This window comes from Synchiropus splendidus, chromosome 1, assembly GCF_027744825.2.
Source record: "Synchiropus splendidus isolate RoL2022-P1 chromosome 1, RoL_Sspl_1.0, whole genome shotgun sequence".
Taxonomy (NCBI): Eukaryota; Metazoa; Chordata; class Actinopteri; order Syngnathiformes; family Callionymidae; genus Synchiropus; species Synchiropus splendidus.
The window spans coordinates 14,539,172-14,555,938 of NC_071334.1; the positions used below are offsets into that span (position 1 = coordinate 14,539,172).

Below are 16,767 nucleotides of genomic sequence, written 5' to 3' on the forward strand. Positions count from 1 at the left end.
AAAAAAGCTGAAAAGATTCAGTGATTAGGTACGACACTCAAAGTGTAGTGTTTGACCTCTAGGGGTCCTAACAGATGATTACAGATGACTATTTACGCCAAAAACAACACTGTCTTGCAAATCTTTACGTTGTCAGGTTTAAAGTATGAAGCCTGCCTTCCAAAAAATAAGTAGACGAAAGCACTTACAATGGCTTGAACAAGATTCAAACCTTCCGCAAATCCGTCTTCCACACTATGTCTTTGCAGAGAGCCGTGGTACACATGCCTCGTGTCTTCACCACATTTCTCTGCGAGAGTGTTAGTGAGGCATCCAGTATTTGTACTGGACACCACAACCATGGATTTAATCAGCAGTTTAAACAAATTACTGAGCCTGGCCCGTGTCATGATATATTCATTTGAATGGACCCACCAATATCAAATGTACAGTTTTTAAACTTCAGTAGTATCATTGAGCTGCAAGTAAAAGGTTTAGCCAAAGGCCAGTTCGTATTGGCAACAACTTTTATCCTATTTGTCTGCCTACAATTTTGTTTCACCAGTTCAACATCGCTTAAAATTGTACTCCATCAAAGCCGTCACCACATCTATGACTCACACCAGGAATCACATTGACCTCCATAGACCAGCAAACTGACACACTTCTCTGTTTTCTCCACTCCACTGCTACCATTGGCCAATTGCACGTCATCACATGACACACACACACACACGTCCAAGAGACAGCAGGAGAAAGAAATGAGGAATGAGCCACCCACTAAGTACACCAAGCGCTCACTGAGTCTTCTCATGAGTCTTACTCATCCCTTCCCATCCATCCCTGGCTCTCCCTCTGTCTATGAGGGTGGACTTGCTGCTGCCCATCACTTAGACTCTACCTAAACAAATGAACTCCCCGGAGACTGCAAACCAAGTAAATCTGATTTCTCATCTCATTTGTGCTCCATACACTTTGCCACATGTTTTATATTATGCTTAAACTGTTCCAGTGGACACCAGCAGAGACAGAGCTAGCAGGCGCCTTGGGATAGGTGGAAGAACTGAGTTGGAAAAAGCTGCACTGATGACTGACAAGTGAAATTGGCCATGAGGTCGGGGTGCTCAAGAAACTTCGCGGCAACGTCCTTCTCTGGTGTTGTCTTTTTATTTTAGCTCACTGGTTCTGTCAGGTAGAGGAAGGCTTCCTGTGTTGTTTTTGTCTCCAGACCAACCAGGACAATTTAATTCTCCCGACTGATGTGGGTTTAGCTGCAATTCTTTTAACTTGTCAATGGCCTTCCGCTGCTGTTTCCCATAATCCGCCTTATTTTCTTACTTCACTCGTGGAAGGGATTGACCAGGTCACACGTCAACAGCAGGTCAGCCAACAGAATGGAAAATCTCCATTAAATGTGTATTTAACACAGTTTACAAGTGATACCTTTTCTTGACACTGAGTTAGCCGTGATTAAATCAGTTTGTGCTCCAGACCTACTTAATCCAAGCATATATTTTCTCTACTTGTTATCCTATTAAAAATGTTTCCATAAACTAATTTTCTCAAGTTGCTATTCGTCACGTTCCACCCTGCTACTCCGGGGTCAGGGAAAGGGCTACTGGGGGCTTAGCCAAAGCTGAGGGGTCGATTAGAGGGCAGGTGAGAGAGAAACCTCCCCTCAACCCACAGGACGGAAAGTCCTGGGGTCTTTACTTTGGATGGTAAAACAGCACAAATGCTTGAGGCTGTCGAGGGCAAAGAATGGCAAACCTAATTCAAATGGTAACAGTATTGATGGTGGTCATCTGGTGGAGTGGATCTTTCTTTGCATAAATTACAAACCAGCCAGCATGTCTCAGATAGCTAGAAACTGAATAACTTGAGAAACTGGTCACCCTGTTTTTATCAGCAGGACGCCATAAATATCTGTCCTAATTGAAGTGGCATGATAACTTGTTTCACCCCCTAATACTGCTTGAGGGGTCACGCCTCATATAGTCACCAAATACCAAATTGGGACACCCTGAAAAATCCTAGCTAAAAGCCTGACAGGGAATAATGATTATTTTCAGTTATCAGATTTTACAGCTGTATTGTTGTCTTGGTATGTGTTGGTTTTATGGACAGTATGGCTAGGTCTTGGACCGCACTTATCTCCATAATGATCTATTGGGTAACTGAACACACACACATCTAACATCATCCCTTTGGAGTCATCTGTATTAGCTCAGCTTGGACAAAAGAAAGCAGAGGGGCAACAAAAAACAACTGTGAAAGCCATAGACCAAGACTGCAATGACTTTTTCCTTGAAACTAGTTTTACACAATTCCTCTGGAAAAGTAGGTGCTCCGTGTCCTTTAACACGGCAGAGAAGTATGACAGAACCTACATGTGTTCCAATAAACTTTACGATCAGGGGCCTCTTTCACACAGACAGTTTCTACATTGGAGAGAGCTTCGGGGACACCAGCAGCAGCATCTCACGTCTGCAGTGAAATGACTTTTCTTCTAACAACTAACTAAATACCAACTGAACTAAATAAATGAGGTGACAAAATAAAAGAAATTTTCCACCTACGAGTGACTTTAGTGTAACACTTAAGCATCATAGCTTTACATAAGACGTGTTCTAACAGTAGCGTTACAGGTTCTAACTATGGTTCTTAACCAAAAGACAGGATTGAGTCGGAACAAAAGTGAACGGCTACAAAGATAAATCAGTTTTCTTACCATGGGGCAGATGAGACACATTACTTGGTTATGGAAGTCTGTCTCTCGTTCTATAAATCTTTGCTAGCGGCGGCAGAAGCGAAACCCTCACATCAAAAATACAAGCATTTCGCCCATAATCATATACATGCCAGTATCATACATGCTGGAGTAGGCAGGAAAGAACTAGTAGATACAATGTATATTAGATTACAATGGAAGCAGAGGTTACAGATAAAAAAGGATCTTATATTATATCTTATATTATCTAAATCAGTCTGAGAGAGATTGGCATTCAATGTGCACAACGAAGCTCCACGAGGTCCAACAGACAGAGAATTTGAGGACAAAGTCTTAGTGTTTTTTTTTTGTTTTTTTTTTTAATATATAAATAGCAAACTATTGGGGAAGCCACTATATTGTTGGAGAGAACAAAGTCACTTAATGGCCACTTGTTTTGAGCTGTACTGAAGTGCAAACATAATTTTTAAATTCACAATTAAATAAAAAAATAATATGAAAATACAACTCATTTTAATAATGCCTTCGTTTCACAGTGTTAATGTTGTTTCACAATTGTGCAATCTACAGCTGATTTATGTATTGTTACTTTATGTATATATCCAGCGTTTGGTGTTTGCTGCAGTGACAAGTCAATTCACGAATAAAGGACTCTTCTTACATGATCTGGTGGATACAACAGCAAGATGTGAAGGAAACACTAGATGAACCAGAATGACAAACTGCTGTTGACAGCTTGGATTTTTGGCCTAAGTTGGAAATAAACTGAAGTAAAAATGGAAGAATTCTGAGATGTGAATATGTTAATTTTTGCTCTATTTTTGCTGTGACTTTGCCATAGATGGAAACTAAAAAGACCAATTGTATAATGCAACTTTGCATTCTTCTAGTCTAGTGCTTTTTGACCACCCACAACTTCTGCTCGATGTGTTGACAAGTTTGTAAAAAAAAGAAAAACAGAATCACTGATCTTGCTCAAAATAAAACGCGTCACTGAAACAATTCGTATAATGTTGGAGTTACTTTTGCTTTCCTATACTTTCTTACTACACCAAAGGATAGCACATTGGAGAGAGGAGCAAACATACACAGAAAGAGAACATCACTCTCACTGTCCACAGTGTTGCCTGCTTCTTTCACAGCCTGGCACTGCTCTGCCCAGCTTGAACCAGAAAAAATGTTTTTGAGTGTACAACAGAAATTGATGCAATATTGACCAATAAACATCTACTGATGTTATGAGCTTGAGGTAGTTATCTGGAACCACCCGCCGTACAGGTGTTTTTGTTCTGGTTTCTATTTCCTCTTGATAATAAAAAAGTCTAAAATAATAGAGTGAAACACTTAAGGCTAATGGCTATTTCAGATACATGAAGCTATATCCAGGTTAAGGTTTATGCTTCATTATCAAAACAATGAACATAATGGATGTTACTGTTTATTATATGACTGTTTTCTTTACACATAAACAATGTCATGTCTTTTTCATTTTCCATATGTATTTCATTTCAAGCAAAAATGTTCTGAAAGTAAAAGTGAGACAATGTCTGTTCATGTGAAATTTAATTAATGTGGGAACACAATAGTTTCATTAAAGCCACAACAAAAGCATCTTTATCTTTCAGTTACGTCCAAGTCTTTACATTGCCTGCTTAGGTGATGCAGACTTTTACAGGGACAAAGTTGGGGCTCACTCCTGATGCAAAACTAATTTAAAGAATACTTTTAAGCCACTTTAACTGAAAAATATATAGGACATTGAATGTTTTTATACTGTACCTTGAGTTGTTTCCGGGTTTTTAGCCGTGGCTATTTGGGTGACAGCTAGCTGCCTTTGTGTTGGTCACAAGATGATGGACCTGCGTTTGAGCAGGGTCAGAGCAGTGAAGGTGGAGAATGTCTGTGTGCGAGTGACCACAGTTGTTTCGTGGCTGAATAATGCAGCACATAAAAGCTGTAATTGTCAGTTTTCAAACATGTTAATTAGTCAGAACATGTCGAGTTTGAAATGCACAAAATGATTAAGGTGCATGCCAAAAGGGTGCGTGCATCAGTTATTTTTGACACCAAGCGTAATCCAAAAGCACAATGCAAATTCAAGGCTTTGACAATGGGTGGTAACCGGGGGCCAACTTTGCACAGGGTCAGATGATATACTGAGGAAAACACTTTGTTTCTCCTGAAGTAATCTGGTTAAGCAAAAGTTATGAAGTTATGTCCCTAAAGACAACAACATTCCACTGAGGCCAAGTGTGTCTCTCAGGAAATCAGTCAGTCACATTCCTGCCTGTGATCAATCAGCATCTGACCCAGACAACCTGAGACTGACCCTGTCTTTCTCAAATATACCTGTCAAAACAGCCGCTCATCCTGTAATCACCGAGGCGTGGTGAGTAAACATGCCAAATCAAACTTAAAATGAAGGTGCTTTGTTGAACCCCATATTCAGATGGTTATATGACAATGAATCTCTATTCACTTTAAACCTTATGAGTAACTGAAAGACAATGGGTTTCTGAAGAATGCACATGGTTAGTGCTGTCCTTTTTAGAAAGGCCGGTGTGGCGGTGTGGGGGGGAGGTGCAGTGAGATGAGTCCACTGTGTGCATTACAGTTAACCGGCACCAGGAGAAACATCAGAGAGTGCAGTGGAACAGTGACGCAGGACCTAACTGGAGAGGTCACGGAGCTGTGGTGTTTGACTGTGGTGAGACCTCAAGGTGATGTCTGACATTTGCGTGGGTAAGAATGCACTGTTGTCAAAAGCAATCTTGCACTTGGGGCAAACGTTTCAACAGAGAAACATGATGGTATACCAGCATGGATGGAACTCTTCCATGGAACACTGAGAAGACACCATAGACTGTTGCTTAATTGGACGTTTAATACGTGCCATCATTTTACGGCCTTGATAACAAGTTTATTACAACAAAATTTTGCTCTATAAAATAAAAGTAAGTTTTGCATATGGAATATTTTTATATTGGTTGCTACTTTTAGAGGGAGCAACAGCAGATGCGCGAGAAGGTGAGCCTAAAACGTGGAACGGTGGAACAAAGCGCTCATTTAGTTCATCGAAGAGAGAATGTGGGCGAAAGAAAAATGCAAAGTTACTTGGCACAAGCTGAAACCCAAAATATGGAGGAGCTTTAAACCTGCTTCGCTACCTCAGCGGCTCCTGGCGACAATGTGGTGGAGTCATTAGCGACGATCTCTCAGGAACTCAGAGTGTGACGAGAACTTTGTCTCTCACCAGAGACCAGGAGTTTAGAAATGATTTTGTCGCATAGAACCACCGGCCGTACAGATGTTTAATAAAGTTACTAGAGTAACAACAGAAGAAAGAAAGCAGATTGTGACTTGCAACACTGGTGCTTCTCATCCCTCCCACTTTCCCCGTGTGATTTATTTTTGTTACATCTGTGGATAAGAGAGTGGGAGGGGAGAGGAAAGAACTGACTGTAGTTTTTCCAGTTAAGCACTTAACTTCTAACAGAACTTTTCTTGTAGCCACATTGATTTCCCACTTGTCTGCTTCCTGCAATCAAACTCCATTATTGTTTTTTTTTCTTTGATCACATTCATGAAAACAGAATGCCAAACACATTTTTGATTTATCTCAAATGCAGTGTTTTCTCAGGTTCCATATCCAGACTCTGCCTTCTTCCATCCCACAGTCCGCCCAGAGTGTTCTGGCCAGCACATAATTGTCTAAGTGCTTCTGGATGGCAGTGGGCTATTTGGTCATTAAGGGGCCTATTAAGTCATTAGTGGAACAGTGGGACCGCCGTCCGCCCGCCGACAGGACCAGATGATCCGCCTGATACGTGTTGCCTCACAGTTTTCCACATATTTGCGCAGGTAATTACAGCCTGGACGTGAAACACCCTCAGATGTCTCGCTTAAAACAAGAATACAATGTTAGCCTGAACACTTAAAAGGCAGTGTCCTCCTTACTTTTACACTGTGACTCGTTTCGGTCTTGATTTTCCAAAATCAAAATATGGTCTTCATGTCCATATTTCTCTAACTTTTGCCCACCATTTTAATAGGACACATTTTATGAAATGTGTCACCTAAGTGTGTTTCTTATTTTATGTTTTTAATCCATGTCACAAATTTCTCAAGCAATGTGTGATACCTTTTTGATACAATGATTGCAAACATACTTGTGGCAGATTTATTAATGGGACTTGAAAGACTTAAAAAAATGAAATAATTTTTACCATTGCCTTCATAACCAGTGACTACATTTATGTATTTCTAAAACAAAAGCGTTACAACAGTGTTTAACCTCCTTGGTGACCACAATTTTTAGACACTCCTGCACGATACTATCTCCAAGAAAAGTGAGTCAAAAGGTGCCACAAGTTCAATTACACCCTCCAGGCAATATATGGTAGGAAAGATACAGTAGGACAAGAAGCCACACTGGAAGAGTCATGTCAGTCCAGTGCCCTTTAAACAGTTGGAAAGCCATTAAAAACCTTTTAAAGCACCTGAATAAGAAGCCAGAATGATCCCAACTCCCTCATGCAGCCGCTCAAATTCAAACTGCTCGCAAAAGACTCCAGTGATTCACCAAATTCCAAGTGAAGATAAGGGTCGACTCCCAAAGGAAGCTCATTTTGATCACTCAAAAACGGCCCCATTTTGAGGGAGAATCACATCTATTCTGATAAATGTGAACACAGACTCAACCAAAAAGACGCAATGCTTTCTTAATCATTTAACATCTCGTGCCAGTAAATCCTTTCAAAGAGAAAGTGCATCCCAGATTGTAAATATTTGCACATCCAAAGGTTAAACACTGTAACATTCCTGACCAAAATGGTGTCCACTCAAGTAGATCTGGGTCCAAGGAACACAGAACAAAGTGGTCTCCATTATCTTATACAAGCGTGATTATTTTGACTCCACTTATGCTGTTACACTTCACAACTCGTTCCCAGAAAGTGGAGACAGTAAGTCTTGTGAAAGCATTGCCTTCACAGGTGACATGAATCCTCCCTCTGATAATGATGTGACTAAGAGCATTTAAAAATCTCAGATGTGTTTTGGGGTCTAATCTGAGTTAAAAAAAATAATGAAAACAGCAGCAAATACAAAACGTTTACAGCTCCTCTGTTTCAACTTGCTGCTGCAGAGCACTGAAGTATAATGAAGTATAATAAATAATGTTCAAATATACGCATATGAAAGAACGTCACGCTTTCATATTGAATAGCTCATTAAATAGAAATGAAGTAATTTTATTCCAGCTTAAAGTCTGGAAGTTTATGAGCGTGAGCAGCACGTCTGCCAGTGAGTGCAACATTAATGAACTGAGGAGGTGGGGAGAGTTAGACGCGAGAGATTGTTCAGATGATTGCTCAGCGTTCTAGCCTTTAAACGCAAAAGCAGCCAGAGATGTAAGCAACAGAAGCCAAAGCAATATATGAAGCGCAATGGGCAAAAGTCAAAATACTTTCAGGCTGGCGGAACTACATCAAACACTGTCCATATTCATATTCACTCGTAAATTGTGTGAGTTGCACGTGTGCATGAGTGAATGTCGCTGTGCAACCTCAAAGAAGGCAGAGGCATCTCAGATTAGTCAAAGGTTGGTGAGTGCCCAGACTGACCCCAGCAGACTAACGGTCTCCTTCCCTCTCTGCTGCTCCATGACTCCGATACCACCTCACATCATGACCCCTGACCTCTGCCCGGGAAGCAGGCGCCACCATACATGGTGTCATTTTGGTCCGACATGGCTTAGTGGTCATGGCTGAAATGAGACTCTGATTTCTAAACCAACTGTGGAAGGTAGGATACGGTAGCATATTTCTGATATCTAGTTTCAAATAAACCATGTGCTTTGAGACAGTCAAAGTGGTGGCAGAGCACTACACAAAGAGCAGAAAGCAAAGTTCACAAGGTAATTGAAGAACATGCAGTGGTCTCCAGTTCTACGAATACCACAGAGAGAATGTGCTTTTATGTTAAAAAGTTTTATGATTTACGTGATTTCACAGCATTTCTTTCTACTCTACTCTATGCTTGATACTGTCAGAAGACCCAGAACTGTCAAGCTCAATTGTCATCCCTCAGGCTTGAGAAGAGCCATGACCTGCTCTTGTTTCCACAGACTCCATAGCGGCTCTCACAAGGACGGTCACACCTCTCTGTGATCTAAAGAGACCGTGAAGAGTTCCCAGACAGACAGAGCTGTCATTAGAACATAATGACCTAAAGAGGGCTCCAGCACACTTAGCGTCTCTACATCCCTTCGACGCTATCACCACGATCACCACTTCAAACAGACATCCTGACTGAAACACTCCAGCCTCCCGTCACCGAGAGCTGGCTTTATCTGACGGCCCCCTTATTTCCTAGACACTCCCTCCCACCTTGCGCACTTGCTAATGATTATGTTTAAAGTAGTTGTGAATTAAGACATATCGATAAAGAAATTGCACAGTAAAGCACATCATTTTGGATGTCCATCACAGGTGTCTTTGTGAGTGACGTGAGGTTGTACCGTACATGAGTAGGCTTTGAAAAAGATGAATAAAGATAAAAGGACCTGGGTCAGGAAAACTTTGCAAAGGACCTTGATGTTCTCCTCATTCTTTGTAAACATAGCTTCATTTATACAAACATTAAATAAATGATTCAATTTTCTTTTCTATACATTGCATGGTTGTGCATAGAGCTGCAATGAAAAGCTTCACCAACAGTCTCAGTAGCTCTGTTGGAGCCAGACAACAACCTGCAGTGCCACAAATGATGAATGCGTGCATAATAGTTGAAGGCTTGATTTATAGTATATAAATCTTCACTTTTAGGCAACAAACAAGACGCAGGCCACTGAGGTTTGGAAGGTTTCCAGACCGGCTCTAATACGCTTGGCTTATGTTTTCGATTAGCGATCACAGCAGGATGATAGATCAGTCTCTGCCGTCTCCTTTCACCTTACCTCTGCCTTCATGTTTTAGCAATTCTCCCAGTGGGTCGATATCCCTGCTCTTTTCTTCTGATTCCCACCCACACATCTCCACTTTCCACTTCATGGCTATCCATCCTTCTGACCTCACGGAAGTTACAGTTAAGCAAAGATAAGCTGTCCTCCTCTGATGAAATCACACTGCAACTGTAATAATTGGCGACAATAGTTTCCATGTCAGTCCAGCTACAAATGGTTTAACATACATACGTATCTGGAAAGAAACCGAGAGGGCAGGACTCTGAGAAAATTTCTGGGAAATTCTAATCACACTTGCCTGTTTTGAAAATGTGTTGCAACATCTTATGAATCCAGAACCACAAATGGTCACGAGCTCTCATGTACAACAGTTAAATATAAGTTGAGTAAAGCGTCAACAGGACAAAAGAGGATGTTTTGTAGCGAGTGGCATGAACTGACGAAGGGGAATTTGAAAATGTTTCTTTCATAACATCAGACACTGCTTCGATTTAAAAGCCCTTAAGATGCCACCAACACTTGTCCGGGTCATTAGTGATAAGCACAGCATGGTTTAGCTGATGGCTTTTTCAGGAGCGGCAAAGCTGACTGGCATGTCAGGGGCATGCATGGCGACTTTGACAGCACGGTTAGGAGCTGCCGATGAAAGAGGAGAGCCTGGAGGCCTAATGCCTCTCAAATTAGATCTTTGAGTCCCACAGCCTGTCACACCGAGGAGTTCATGAATGAAAAATGTGTACACACTTAAACTCCTGATACTTTTTTCTGATGTTATTGATGACACACACCACAAAATTGATTGTCTTTTTTTGGAAAACCACAGTGTAGAGACAGAAGCATTGCATGGCCTAATAATACAGAGACGGTCATGCCAGAACCATGATGTTTTATAAAATCACACTCAGTATAGCACGCTTTCTTGGAAAAGCAAGAGGTCCTTTTAGATATGAAAACAAAATAATGAGGAAGAATGGGTCCTAATATGTTATTCCGTTACTTGAAGCTGTGGTTTTCAAAGTCCTGACAGTGATAAAAATCTGGGAAAGAAGTCAAGTCCAAATCATAGCAGCTAATGGACGCAAATTCTAGCTTTTCCATGAGGCTTGCAATCTTACACAGAAAAAAAACAAGTTTGTATTTTTGTTCAGTTCAAAAGATCACATTAATTAAAGATCATACTTAAGGATAGCGCTTGGTTTTCAGTTCTCTGTATGCTCTGGTCTTGACATCAAGACGACCTTGGAGGTATATGAAGATTCATGCTCCAAAATAGTATAGTCTTAGCCAACCAATTTTCCGGTATGTTGCATTTAAAGTTCAACTACATAAAGGAGACAAGTAATTATGGTGCCATCCTACCTGAGAAAAATTCAGTCCATTGAGGGGGTGACACTGCTCCTCCACACGCTCCACTGCGCCAGTTGTTTTTCCCATTCTCTCCGCTTCCTGAGCCAAAAACAGGTCCAGCACTGGCGTCCCCCTGGACCTGACGTCCCACTCTGTCAACGAGTTGACCATCAGCATGACCCACACAGGCCTCTTCCTCTCCCAGTTCCCCGCTATGGCATTGAATAAGTAATCGGCATACAAGCCGCGGCCGCGCTGGTCCGCAGTCATCCACAGTGGCATCATGTGTTTAACGTAATCCAAGTGACGTTTGAGGCGGCGGTATAAGTCTCGAGGTAGTAGGTTCTGCAGATTCTCCCCATGGGGCAGCAGCTGACAGCTGGTCAGTTTTGAAATGGTGAGAGGGTCCGTCAGGTCTAACTCAAAGAAAACATTGTGGCTGTCGTGGAAAGCCTGTTTTGAGCTGTTTGGGATAAAATCCCACACTCGCGTGTAGGGCACGTGGATCGTGCCAAAAAGGTAGGAGTGCGGATGTGGAGGTGCACGCTTGACTCGCCACAAGAAGGAGTTCATGTCACTTTGCTGTGGAAGGAATGTGGACAGGATGTTATAAAATTAAAAATATACAGCATATTAAAAGCACAATTATCACTTTAAAACCGATACTATCGTAGGTATTCAGCGACTCATTATAAGTGGCTTAATTTGACAGAACTATTTGTTAGAATATAACATCAAAAACAAGCTCCTGTTTGATATCAGTGCTCTGTTTCAGACAGAAAACAATGTTGCTATTGGCAAAACATGACAGAAAATCTGATGGTCCAGCAGTTTTAAGAGACTAAGTACAGTCTCTTCAGAGACGGCATTGGAAAACTATATCGCTCAATCATAATCCCCTCAGCGTTTAACCGCCAAACACCCAACATGTATGATGATATGTGTTTGTCCCTTAAGATAAATGATGGGACTCTCTTTGTCTGGCCGCTTCTGCCAACTCGATTGAGCGATTCCGAGGCACAGCCAAGCCACAGTGGAGCAGCCATCTTGCCATCTGTGTTTCGGTGTGGTCTTGGTTTATGTTCTTCTCCCAGCTGAATGTGTCTGGAAGCTCCTCAGAGGAAGGTGACCGGGTAACATCCTTAAAGACACATAAGCCAACTGGCTCCTTTTTAAAGAGAGGAGCAGCCACTCCTCTCTGGAGGCTCAGTCGAAGAGCTAGGTTGCCTTGTCTTTCAGAAGGAAGCAAGCAATGGACCTTACAAGACTGTGATGGTCATGTTCTGGCTTATTAAAAGATGGAAAGCTTTGAGCTTAGACTTGTGTGTTCCTCTCATCATCAGTATAATGGAGAGACCGGAGTGCTTCTTATTTTAAAATTGGATCATAAGAAATTCATGTGAAGTAAGCAAGATTTTTTAGTAAATGCAGGAAAAATCCTTCGATTGTGGTTCACTGGCCTGTGTGATCGGGTCAACAAGTGAGGAGTGTAAAGATGTATTTTGTGATGAAAATTAAGGAGTTTTAAAGTCTCTATGCTGCTACGGTGAAGGGAGTTTATAGAGGGGCCTTGCGGGCTGTAAACAGACCCCAGCGTATTGTTGGGGTGCATACCTTGCTTGCCAAAGCCTCTTCCAGCCTGGGAAGCATTTTGAAGGCTGCAGAGTAAATATAGTTCTCTAGGCTCATAAAATACAAAAGCTGAAAGAAACCTGCTCTCTGATCTGACCCCATAGTGATACTTTTGTTTGTAATTTTTTTTTTTACTCTGGTTTCGGAGATCTACCGCTGACAGCTTTGAGTGTCGTCTTCTGCGGGTTATATTATGGGATGTGTTTGTCCACGGTGCTTACAGCTATTCTTGCGATGTCACAATGAAAATGAAATAATAAGGTCATTTGAAAAGACCACAGTGCATTCGAATATGTTTCTAGTTAAGTGCTCGGCGAATGTGCGGCGCATGTGCTCTGGCTTTGATGTTGGCATTATTCAGAAATGAAAAAAGAATTAACTTATATAAACAATATCAAACTCCTGGCGTCTTTGACGGTGTAATCAGGGATTTGAGGGATGAAAACCATCACTGCAACATAAAGTTATTCTTAGCAAATGTTTATTTCAATTCAATCAAGATTTTCTTCAGCTGTGTTCCATAAAAACTCCAATGCCAACCCGGCTTTTGTCCTACCAAAAAAGTTGCTGGAGTCATCTTGTGGGATATTGTTTTATCATCATAATTAACTGAAATGAGCAGACGGTAATTTCAGGCACAATCTCCTGAAAGACAAAATAAATGCAGCGCACCAGTTCAAGAGTTACTGTCGACGTCTGTAATTCAATTTTTGTCTCGCCAACTTCGGGAACTAATACGGGAAACGTTTGGACAGCATAGGTTGCATTTGTCAAATCTCCATCTTTCGGACTCTCCAACTTTTTTTTTTTTCCACATGCAGCATTTTGTCTTTGGTGAATGTCCTAATGCCAGCTTGTAGGTCTAGACATATATGAAGACTTTTACACATGGAAAGTAAGGTGGTGCTTCTCCTGAGGAAAGGAGAGATCCTCCTTCAGTTCGACTTTTCTGGGGAGCCTTGACGCACTGTGCTCTTTTTATGGGAGTAATTACTGTTAACAGAAAACAGAAAGCCCTGTACTAACGCATTACAAATCACTTGGAGCACAGGAGCAGCAAACCCTCAGTCATCTCTGACAACGACTACATTTTTCTCATCAAGGACATAATTCACCAAAGAAACGAGAGCCTCAATAACATCCTGTGGCTTGCGGGCTCAACCACCAAGTGTCATTCTAATAAACAGGCTACTCTAACATGTTCCTTTGTTAAAAAAAAAACAGGAATTATCACCATTACAACTTCAATAAAAATTAAACTGAGACTCTATTCTCACACACCCGCTGTCCTTTTTTACTGTGGCAAGGTGCACAATGTGTGTTTTAATAGTCCTTGTTGCACTGAAACATGATCACTGCTGTAAGGCCACGTTCGAAAAAAGAGGTCACCCATGGGTGTTCCCCACTTTTGTTTTGGTCACATAAACAGCAGTAACTTTGGCGGGCGGCAACAATTTGTCTTGGCAAGAGTGTTAAGACAAGACTTGGCAGGGAAAAGACGGCATAACACAGTTTCATAGTGTTTGGACAAATTGATTGGGATCAATTAATCCATTCATCCTCTCTATCATGGGTGGGAAATTCTGTTATTCTTTAAGGGGGCACTTGATATACTGAGACTAGTGTGAGCACTGTCAAGCCAAAAGACAGAAGTGGAAAAAAAAGATATTAAATGAAACTTGAATTTTGCCACTTCAGTATTATAAAATAGGAAACTGTAATCATGACATGACATTATGGTTAATATATGTCATGTGACTTTTACATGAATTTTGTTCACAGAAAGAAATAGAATATAAAGGCACTTTTTCTTGGGGCTTTTTCTCGGGCCGCACTCTGCCCACCTCTGCTATTTATCAACTCCTTGCTGTTGTTATTCATTATATTGTTCACTGCACCATTTCAAGTCAAGTCAACAGCGTTTTTAAAGTACATGTAGTATTGTGTTCTGCTGTTCTGTATTTACACACATCTGAAATGGAAAGACATTTTTTACTATTACCAATACTCTTACAGTTTGAGCCAGAGTTTGGTCAGAGTCCACCCGACGTTTTGTTGTTAAAATTATTTCCCTATTCAGAATACAAATACTTACTTTGTTTGTTTGTTTTACAAAACCATGAGGCAAGATGTCACAATTTAAAGTTCAGAGTTCACTTGAATTTAAAACAATTTAAATTCTTAGTTTGTTGAATAATAATTACTCCAACACCTGGTTTAAATTTATTGCAATGTTAGGAATGCGGTCACCGTACTATTCTCTCTTTAGAAGTGTGGCAGCAATTCCTAATAAACATTTGACAAGCGCGAACATTTTCTCAAACATTACAATAACATTTAAAAAAAAAATGTAAGTTACATTTTCTTTGCTGTCTTTTTTTCCTTAACATATTTATGTCTTACTTGAGAGTAGTTTTTATGCAGCACAAATTGTTTGACATAGCAGGTCAACAAAAATATCAACTTGATTATGAACTCTGAAAGTAAAGTCTGATGAGGCAGGATAAACCTTTGCCTCTGTGGCGGTTATGATTCTGTCAAACGTGTGTGAAACTATTATTTTTATTTGAAAGTTTAGGATTTGACTCACCGACTTCGGTGGATCACACTGCCTGGGTCTGTCTCTGGGAGCTCCCCAGGATAGCACCGGGTGCAGCAGGGCGCTGAGCAGCACCCAGCTGATTCCCTGCAGACAGACCATGGTGTCCGGCGGACCGACAACTTCTGGACCTGCTGGGTGACTCTCCTCTCCTCGCTCTTCTGTCTGCTCGTCTACAAACTCGGACCGGTGACCGGCTCACATGTGCCGCTCGTCTGAAGCACCATTCCTCCAGCCCGCCATCTGCCAGCCGGGCTCAGTCCTGGCGTCTCACCTTGATCCGGGTCCCGCTCGCTTCCTTCCACGCGGACAGACCTGACTAAGAGTTGGGGTCAGAACTCTTTGGAGAGTTTCCGTGGTGTGCTGCGAAACTTCGGAGCGTCGGGAGTTGGAGGTGGGACGACTTTAGTAGCCCCCCTTACCCGCTCCATCACAGTGCGCACACACGCACGCGTGCGCGACGCAGGTTCAAGGAACGGATGGCCGATTAGCCTTCATGTTCACTGTACGTCCACAGGTCAACACTGGCGTCTGCTTATACTGTGCTAGCAATTCACTTGAATTCATTTGTCTTATTTAACGGGCTTTTATAGCATAATGTAAAAAAAAAAAAACTAACAGAGAAATCAATGAATACAGCATTTAAGATGCTTATTATGCAAAAGAAACGCAAACACTGATATAATTGATTTTTGAAAGGAAAATAATATAGTATATACCTGTAATAAGTTTGGTGTATACATACAAATATTGCCAAACGTTTACACTTGATCCAAACAAAAATATTTGAAAGTTTATTCCCAAGATGTGAATTCTGTGAATTTTCACAATGTTGAATTATATTATTATTATCATTAATTATAACATATAAATTCTTCACAACGTTCATGATATTTTGTCATGATCTTTGAGTTTTTTCACCAGCTATATTGGTATACTTGTAATATATATATATATATTTTAAAATTCAAATTGTAAAATATTAGTTTCACTTAACATTCTTTTAATCCCTTTTATGGAGTTAGAAAGAGTCTTTTTCTCTTGTTAAGTATTCAACAGTAATTCTTGGAAACCACTGGCTGGACCACAGCTCTTATCTCTGATAAAATGTTTGAGTTCACTCAGTTTGTCTCTTGTGAGTGCACAGATTATATTCATCCCAGTTCTCTTGGGTTGGGCTTTGTCTGAACCAAACAACACTGCCTCTGGGCCAGAGAGGTCACCTCCCCAACTGTCAGTCAACTTAAATGTATGCTTTTGGATCGTGGGAAGAAACTGGAGTGCATGGCGAAAACACAGAAAAGTGAAGAAAGCCAGCGAAGGCAGAGATAAATTCAGGTGCGTCAGTGTCCATGCTGCACCACCAGGCTTGTGACAGATTACAGTGAAACACATAATCATATTGCGTGTTTAAATTTAGTCGTGGTCTTGTTCTGGTGGGATGCTTTCAGCGTGAAAATATTTCACTGTCACAACTTTCTTGGAAAACTATCCCCAGTCATTTCATGGCCAAAA

The 16,767-nt window shown here is 41.1% G+C and overlaps 1 protein-coding gene across 1 annotated transcript in view; it reads right to left on the reverse strand.

The window, feature by feature from the left end:
• The window catches only part of trabd2b (TraB domain containing 2B), a 58,927-nt gene extending 43,325 nt beyond the window's left edge, over window positions 1-15,602 (reverse strand). The window contains exons 1-2 of the mRNA XM_053854567.1: window positions 15,244-15,602; window positions 11,034-11,603 (exon numbers count right to left, since the gene is read on the reverse strand). Of these exons, the coding sequence (XP_053710542.1) occupies window positions 11,034-11,603; window positions 15,244-15,354 (681 nt within the window). The 5' untranslated portion in view covers window positions 15,355-15,602. The remainder of the gene's footprint in view (window positions 1-11,033; window positions 11,604-15,243) is intronic.
• Between the last annotated feature and the right edge of the window lie 1,165 nt (window positions 15,603-16,767).